This window comes from Lithobates pipiens, unplaced genomic scaffold (genome assembly GCF_037356315.1).
Source record: "Lithobates pipiens isolate NorthernLeopardFrog02 unplaced genomic scaffold, aLitPip1_a1.2 Scaffold_3, whole genome shotgun sequence".
In the NCBI taxonomy this organism is placed as follows: Eukaryota; Metazoa; Chordata; class Amphibia; order Anura; family Ranidae; genus Lithobates; species Lithobates pipiens.
Window position 1 is genome coordinate 250,776,883 of NW_027507790.1, and position 9,254 is coordinate 250,786,136.

The following is a 9,254-nucleotide window of genomic DNA, read 5'->3' on the forward strand; positions in this document are numbered from 1 at the left end:
CCAAAATGTAATGATGGTGGTGGGTCCCCCCCCAAAAGCCTGTTGAGCCTGGTATGGAATTTGGGGGGGGGACCCTACGCCATTTTTTTCTTCATTTTTCATTGGCAGCAATTATTTTTACAGTTAGGGGGAAAACACTATATGCGCTATATGCGCTATAGTTTGATATATGTAAAAAAAGGCCTCAACAGCCAAAACAGCAGCCAACACCAAAAACAAACAAAGTTCAGCAAATAGAGTAATAAAAACAGTGTAGCGCTTCAATAATAATAAATGTGATCAACATAAATTATAAAGATAATAATATAACAGAGATCGTATAGATATAAATGCCTAGAGAAAAAAAGTCCAACATTGGGCGCACATTCCACAATGTAGCTGGCGCGGGGGTGACCGAACCGTCACAAAAGAGGAAGGAAATGCACTAGGCGAATGTATTCATGTGAATCTGCTTGACTGTAAACATCAGGGAAAAGTAGATAAATACTTCTTACCAACTCAGTTGGACTCACACAGTCGTATGACAGTTGAGTCTAGAAGGCTTAAGGTCACAATCTGGGACCAAGGAGTATAGGGAGGGAGGTCTGTTGAGCTGATGGAGGAGCTCCAAACGGTTGTATGCCCAATGATGTATCCTTCAGATGGAACGTCAAGGTTGTTTGTAGTCCAGCTCAGACGCGGCCCGTTGTGCTGATACTCCAATCTCCCCCGAATGGGGAGGAGGGTATTGTGGAGGTTTTAAGCCAAAGAAACGGAAAAAAGGAGAAAGAAAAAAAGGCTCCACATGGTGCGGGTCAAACGGTATAAAAATGTTGGTTTATTAAAGTCAAAAGATAATTAATGACTTTGTGATCACATAAAAAATAAAATAAAATTAAAAGCAATGTAGGGTGCCAACAGCTCGCCCAACGCGTTTCGACACATATGTCTTCGACAGGGGCATTGCGGAATTTCCGTAAAACTGTCCGCTGAAACTTTGTTTCAGCGAACAGTCCCCTCGTGTGTAGGCTTGTTCGTCAAACTAAGTTCCGCGCATGCTCAGAAAGGATTTACACGCCGAAAGTTATAATGCAGTGTATAGGACGTCGTATTTTTCGTCCCGTCGTACGTGCCGTTCACGTCATCGCGCACGGTTTCAGCAAACTGTTCGTTCGTCGTGTGTGGCCATGTCCGTCCATGCTAATTTTGAGCGGACTGTTTGCTGAAACTGTTTGACGGACAAAGTTGGGCGAACAGTCCCCGCGTGTGTACGCGGCCTCAGAGACACACAGGTCCCAGTCCAGACAGCAGGGACCAGTGGCATTGTGCATGCGCAGTAGGGAACCAGGCTGTGAAGCTGCAAGGCTGCACTTCCTGATTCCCTTATCAAAGATGACGGCCCCTCCACCCAAGAGCCGAGGGATAGATCAGCTTCAGGTGCTTACATCGCAGAAGCCCTGGACACGTAAGTGTCCATATTTTAAAAGTCAGCAGCTGCAGAACTTGTAGCTGCTGACTTTAACCGCTTGCCGACCGCCTCACACCAATATATGTCGGTAGAGGGGCTCGTACAGGCAAACTAACGTACCTGTACGTTGCCTTTTAAGAGGCGGCTTGTGAGCACATGCGCGCCCGCGGCAAGCTCCGTGAGTCGGGTCGCGGATCATGCGGACTCGATCTCCATGGGGATACCTGTGATCGTCTCACGCAGAAGAAGAACGGGGAGATGCTAATGTAAACAAGCATCTCCCTGTTCTGCCTAGTGACACTGTCACTGATCTCTGCTCCCTGTGATCGGAGCAGAGATCAGAGACGTGTCACACACAGCCACGCCCACCCCACAGTTAGAAACATGCCCCTAGGAGACACTTAACCCCTCAACTTCCCCCTAGTGGTTAACCCCTTCACTGCCAGTGTCATTTACACAGGAATCAGTGTGCATTTGTATAGCACTGATTTCCGTATAAATAACAATGGTCCCAAAAATGTGTCAAAAATGTCCGATGTGTCCATTTATTATAGCAAAATGTAAAAAAATAATCAGTTTTTTTCTAAATTGACGCTCTTTTTTTGTTTATAGCGCAAAAAATAAAAAACGCAGGGGTGATCAAATACCACCAAAATAAAGCTTTATTTGTGGGGGAAAAAGGACGTTAATTTTGTTTGGGAGCCACGTCGCACGACCGCGCAATTGTCAGTTAAAGCTACGCAGTGCCGAATTGCAAAAAAATGCTCTGGTCAGGAAGGGGTTAAAATCTTCCAGGGCTGAAGTGGTAAAAAAATAAAATGAAAAAATTGGCAGAACTTCGCTTTAAGGATGCTGGCATAACAGTGTAGACAGCTATTGTTTGTTGAGAATGCCAGTTGTCGCTGACGGTAAAGTACCACAGGATTTTGTCCTAAAATACAGCATAACTTCAGGAAATAGCACATTTAGTGTTTTAGTAGTTTTTTTTTTTAGCGAATCCCAAATATCTTTAAGAAACGCTGTGCGAAAAAAAACATACCGCTTTGTAAACGGAGTCAACTGTGTTCTGTGGCCCCAAGACTCTTCCTGTTCTGCGGGGACAACTCTGCTCCTCCACATATACGTGTTGTCATCCTAGGACAGGAAGTGTGTTACTGGCAGAAATCACCAGGTGGAAATAAAGGGGGGAAAAAAAGCCGGAAAAATAAAAAGTAATGCGGCCGCCACACCTAAGGACCGACACGCTGCAACATATTACATTTGTGTTCTTGGTTTTAGAGACACTTGAACACCTAGGAGGAAATAGTTAAACTCTCTGAGGCATCGCCTTTATCGTGATCATCTCAGAATATTGGTCCTTATCTACCTGGAATCAACATTATCTGCACGAGATGAAGGAGCTTCAAGGTGAAAGCTGTTTTCTGGAGAAGAAGTGTCCTTGAGTGCAAACCGAGTGCAGAGATGATCCCATCTTGACAATTCGAGGGGTTTGGGCTCTATGTCCATATGATTCATACAAACCTTTATTTAGTTATAGGTGTATCTAGAAGAGCTGCACAATTAATTGTTAAAGAATCAGATCACGATTCTTCCCCCCACACGATCTTAGCAAAGCGTTTTCCAGATTCTATGAAGAGTTTTCGGCTCACAGCTGACAGCTGTCTAAAAAAAAATAAAAAATCCAGTGCAGGAACTACTTTGAAGTTGGTACTCATTAGAAATCACGAGGTACGACTTGTCATGCGATTTTGCAGTCCCAAGTCGCAGGACAAGTCACACAGGTGTGAAAGGGGCCTTAGAAATAAACAAATATTGTAACACTTTTTAAAAAAAGGAATGAACTTCGGTCTGTAAATAAGGGAAGTTTATCCACTTAGAGGAACGTCAGTAATTTTTTCATCTTTCCATCTATTAAATCTTCTGCCCTTGTTGTGGTTTTAACTTTGGATAGTAAAACACTTTTTTTTCTGCCAGTAAATACCTTATACAGCCCAGTTTCTGTTGGCTGGTAAAAAGGCTTATGACATCATGCACATCTCTCTTTCTCACTGTTTAGAGAGAGAGTTTGCCAGGAAGGGAGGGGGTGAGTCATAGGAGGGCCAATGAGAGCTGAAGAGCTGGAGGTGTGCCTCTGTAAATCCAGGAAGTGAACAGGCAGCAGCTTCAGCTGCCCACAGTTAAAATGGCTGCAGCCAGACTCAGTGAAGGGAGATTTATGCAGCATATATGGCAAGTACAAAATCACAATATATATAAAATAATATGCAAAGTGGTTGGAGGGAATCTTCAGAATGGCAAAGATGTTTTTATTACAACTTATGTGAGTAGACTGCAGTTCCTCTTTAAAAGCTAAACTTTTTTTCTCACACTTGTCGTTTACAAGTTAAAAATCAGTATTTTTTGCTAGAAAATTACCAAACATTATATATATTTTTTTAACAGAGGCCCTAGAGAATAAAATGGCGGTTGTTGCAATATTTTATGTCACACTGTATTAAAAACACACTTTAATGAATTAATAAAAAAACTAAATCAGTAAAGTTAGCCCAATTTTTTTGTATAATGTGAAAGATGATGTTATGCTGCAAGAATCGTGATCTTTATTCTAAGCAAAAAAAAAAAATATAAAATCAGGAAACTCATTTTGGCCAAAATTGTGCAGTTCTAGTATCTAGGTAGTCCACTAACCCTCATAATGGGCACAGCAGGTGTACAGACCAGAGAACTCAGCACAGGGATAGTGGTAATCCCTCATAATGGGCACAGCAGGTGTACAGACCGGGGGACTCAGCACAGGGATAGTGGTAATCCCTCATAATGGGCACAGCAGGTGTACAGACCGGGGGACTTTAGCACAGGGATAGTGGGAACCCCTCATAATGGGCACAGCGGGTGTACAGACCTGGGAACCTCGGAAAGTGAGGTCAGAGCATATTGGCCCCATAAGAGATGATGAAGAGAATTTGGTTCCAAAAGAGGCAACAGTTTTAAATGCACTCTTCTCCTCAGTTTCAAAGGAAAAGGGGGGGGGTTATAGTAACCGCAGCAGAATGTACCCTCATGGCTAGCAGAAGCCAGGGTCAGAAATAGACGTGAAAGACTTACCACAAATAGATCACCAGGCTTACACCCGAGAGCCCTTAAAGTGGTTGTAAACCCTTACAAACCACTTTGGCCTACAGGTAAGCCTAGATTAAGGCTTACTTGTAGGTCCAAGAAATATCTCCTAAACCTATACAGTTTAAGAGACATTTACCCGAAGACAGCCACCGCTGTCTACGGCGCAGGCGCACTGGGCAGGCCGCAGATCGAGTGTCGGCTCCCATGCGCATGCGAGGGAGTGACGTCATCGTGGCTCTGGCGAATCACAGCCCCAGAGCAGCGAGACCCGGAAGTCGCTCCGGGATCCATGGCAGCGGCGAAGAGGAAGACAGAGGACCGCTTCGGGGGCTTCGTTCTCAGGTAAGTTAATCATAATGAGCTAGTATGCTATGCATACTAGCTCATTATGCCTTTGCCTTGCAGGGTGTGTTTTTTTTTTTCCCCTTTACTTCCTCTTTAAGGAACTCAGTCAGGTCATAGCTAGACCATTGTTCCTAATTTTTATGGACAGTTTACTGACTGGAATGGTACCAGCTGAGAAAAGCACCAATATAAAAAAAAAGGCTTGAGATATAACCCTGGGAATTACAGGCCACTCAGCCTAACATCAATAGTTTGTCAATTATTGGAGGGGATAAGGGACTATATCGAATAATTTGGTAATGAAAACAGTATCATCGGTAGTAATCAGCATGGATTCATGCCAGACCAATCTATTAACATTCCATGAGGAGGTGAGCTGCCATCTAAATAAAGGAAGGCCCGTGGATGTGGTGTATCTGGATTTTAGAAAGGCTTTTGATACAGTCCCCCATAAACATTTACTTTACATTGTGAGGTCTGTAGGCATGGACCATAAGATGAGTACGTGAATAGAAAACTGGTTACAGGGAGTGTCCAAAGTGGTGATAAATAGAGAGAGTACTCGGAATGGTCAGGGGTGGGTAGTGGGGCCCCCCCCCCCCAAGGATCTGTCCTGGGACCAATCCTATTTAATTTATTCATAAATGGTATATAGAGGATGGGATAAACAGCTCAATCTCAGTGTATGCTGATGATACAAAGCTAAGCAGGGCAATGACTTCACAGCAAGATGTGGAAACTTTACAGGAGGACCTAAATAAATGAATGGGGGGGGCAACTACATAGCAAATGAGGTTTAATGTAGAAAAATGTAAAGTAATGCACTTGGGGGTTAAAAATATAAATGCAAGTTACTGGCTGGGGGGGAGAACCTCTGGGGGGAATCTAGGATGGAAAAGGACCTGGGGGTCCTAGTAGATGATAGGCTCAGCAATGGCATGCATTACTGCTAACAAAGCAAACAGAATATTGGCATTAAAAAGGGGATCAACTCCAGAGATAAAATGATAATTCTCCCGCTCTACAAGACTCTGGTCCGGCTGCACCTGGAGTATACTGTCCAGTTCTGGGCACCAGTCCTCAGGAAGGATGTACTGGAAATGGAGCAATGTACAAAGAAGGGCAACAAAGCTAATAAAGGGTCTGGAGGATATCAGTTATGAGGAAAGGTTGAGAGCACTGAACTTATTCTCTCTGGAGAAGAGACGCCTGAGAGGGGATATGATAGTGATGTACAAATACCGTACTGGCGATTCTAGAATAGGAAAAAAAAAACAAAAAAAAAAAACTTTTCAGTGGCAGGGAGTTTAGAGAAGACATGGCCATTCATTGAAACTGGAAGAGAAGTGGTTTAAGTAGAGGGTTCTTTACTGTCAGAGCAGTAAGGATGTGGAACTCTCTTTCACAAGCAGTGGTATCAGCGGAGAGCGTCGAAAGTTTCAGAAAACGTTTCGATGGGCACCTTAAAGCGGTTGTATAGTCATTTTTATGACTTTTACCTACAGGAAAGCCTATAATAAAGCTTACCTGTAGGTAAAAAAAAAAAAATCTCCTAAACCTGTACGGTTTTATGAGATATTCCCCTCGCAATGCGCCGCTGACTGCAGCGGCGCATGCGCACAGGGGATTCTCGGCTGAAAGTCCGGCAGACGCCGGAGCCTGCCGGAAAGAAATCTCCCACGCGCATGCGTGAGAGTGACAATATCGCGGCTCCGGCCACTCACAGCGCCAGAACCGCGATACCCGGAAGAAACGCTGAGGGAACATGTCAGCTCCCTCGGCGTGGATCGGCCCAGATGTCAGGGCCTCGTTCTAAGGTAAGTATGCGGTGCATAGTAGCTCATTATGCCTTTTCCTTTGCAGGTTAGGAAAAAAAAAAAAAACTTTCAGCGGGTATACAACCGCTTTAATGATTGCAATATGCAGGGATATGGGATTTAGTATTGACATAAACCCACACATCACAGGTTAAACTGGATAGACTGGTGTCTTTATCCAACTTTACCAACTATGTAACTATAGACACTCACTGGCCACTTTATTAGGTACGCCTTGCTAGCAGTGGGTTGGACACCCTTTTGCCTTCATTCTTGTTGGCATAGATACAACAAGGTGGAGATTTTGCTCCATAGTGATCTGATAGCATCACGCAGTTGCTGCAGATTTGTCAGCTGCACATCCATGATGAGAATCTCCTGTTCCACCACATCCCAAAGGTGCTCTATTGGATGAGATGTGGTGAGTGTGGAGGCCATTGGAGGACAGTGACCTCATTGTCCAGTGGTGAGATGATTGGAGCTTTGTGACATGGGGCATTATCCTGCTGGAAGGAGCCATCAGAAAATGGGGACACTGGAGTCATAAAGGGATGGACATGGTCAGCAACAATACTCAGGTAGGCCGTGGTGTTTAAACAAGGCTCAATTGGTACTAATGGGCCCAAAGTGTGCCCAGAAAATATCCCCCCCACCATTACACCACCACCATCAGCCTGAACCAGTGATACAAGGCAGTATGGATCCATGCTTCACACCAAATTCTGACCCGACCATCTGAATGCCGGAACTGATATGGAGACTCATCAGACCAGGCAATGCTTTTTCCATCTTCTGTTTGGTGATCCTGTGTGAATTGTAACCTCAGTTTCCTATTCTTAGCTGACAGGAGCGGCACCCAGTGTTGGTCTTATGCTGCTGTAGCCCATCTGCTTCAAGGTTTGATGTGTTGTGGGTTCAGAGATGGTTTTCTGCATACCTCGGGTGTAACGAGGGGTTATTTGAGTTACTGTTGTCTTTCTATGATCTCGAACCAGTCTGCCCATTTTCCTCTGACATCAACAAGGCATTTTCCTCCACACAATTTCCGCTCACTGGATATTTTCTCTTTTTCGGACCATTTTCTGTAAACCGGAGAGAAAATATTCAGACCAGCCCATCTGGCACCAACAACCATGCCTGTTCAAAGTCACTTAAGTTCCCTTTCTGATGATTGCTTTGAACTTCAGCAAGTCGTCTTCATGTCTAGATGCCTAAATGCATTGAGTTGCTCTCATGCGATTGGCTGATTAGCAATTTCTGTTACCAAACACTGGAACAGGTGTACCTAATAAAGTGGCCGGTGAGTGTATATAATGGGCACAGCAGGTTTACAGACGGAGAGCAGGGAGATCAGACATTCATGTGATGGGGGAGGGTCAAACACAATTGGGACAAGGAGAATAGTGTTGCCACCCTACAACAGGCAGTGCCTGAACATGGCCCTGCATGGCAGGATCCGGGGGGACTATTTTAATAAAAGTCACCAATTTTTAAAAATAGGATTTTTCAAATGGAATCAATGGGGTAATGCTTATATGAGAATCAAGCAGTCAGGTTTGCATCTACAATTAGAAAATGCAATAGAAATCAACAGCAACCAGACATTGGATTGGGATTACACTTTCTGGCCCAATCAGATTTCATGAAAAATAAAGTGATATTAACAATATAAACCACATGGGGACACAGAACCCAGGGGAATGCAGAATATAATATAAAGTCCTCCTTTGCACAGAAAAAGCCATAATCACAATACAATGAGTGTGGCCAGCAATAGTGCTGATTGCTCATGTGCCATTCATTGCAACACTCAGCTCTGACCTACCTCTGTACACTTGCAGCAGCACACCCCCTTGTGCAGACTGTCCTCTGCTGCCCCACGGTAAGCCTGATGGATTTTCATTTATAGTTCCATTCGGATAAAAAGCAGGCATACAAAGGAAAGCCTATTTTTTTTTTAAGGACCTCGGGTCCTCAAAACAGGAAATAGCTGAATGCACCATGCGTTCCAAGCCTCAACGCTGACATCATGTAAGGGGGGGGGGGGCTGCCGAATGCGGAAGTCAGCGTGGAACGCAAGATGCATACATTGGTCAGCTTGGTGGTGGTGTGTGAAGACTTGGAAGAATAGGAGACATTCCTGCTTACATCTCACTGATAATGAGTGGAGATAACAGTCAAATGTGCATAAATGTTTTATTTAGCTGTGTATAGATAACTACATTAAAGAGACCCTGTCACCAACATATTACAAAGTATTTTACATTCTTACCTGCAGCTGTTTCCCTTTCCTAACATTATTTTATATGATTTTTTTTATGATTTTAATCAGGGATGGAGCTGATGATCATAGAAAATAAATGTTATGACCGTCAGTCAGCTCCATCTAGTGGCCATACTGCAGAATTTTCCTGGTTCACTTTATTCTTGTGAATGATTACCATTCAACCCGGAGGGAAAATAATCTAGTAACATTCACACAGAACAAATGTACATGCAGTTTCAAAGGATAGTCAGCTCTGCCA

General features: G+C 43.9%; 1 protein-coding gene across 2 annotated transcripts in view; it reads right to left on the reverse strand.

The window, feature by feature from the left end:
• HDHD2 (haloacid dehalogenase like hydrolase domain containing 2) overlaps positions 1-8,696 on the reverse strand; it is a 65,726-nt gene extending 57,030 nt beyond the window's left edge. The window contains exons 1-2 of one of the 2 annotated variants that reach the window (XM_077463029.1): positions 8,555-8,569; positions 2,487-2,581 (exon numbers count right to left, since the gene is read on the reverse strand). Coding sequence is in view for 1 of the 2 variants with exons in the window: in XM_077463028.1 (XP_077319154.1) it covers positions 8,555-8,663 (109 nt within the window). In the remaining variant the exon portion in view is untranslated. Of the gene's footprint in view, positions 1-2,486; positions 2,582-8,554 lie in introns of both variants that reach the window. The other variant, XM_077463028.1, reaches the window with a different exon arrangement.
• Positions 8,697-9,254: the final 558 nt, after the last annotated feature.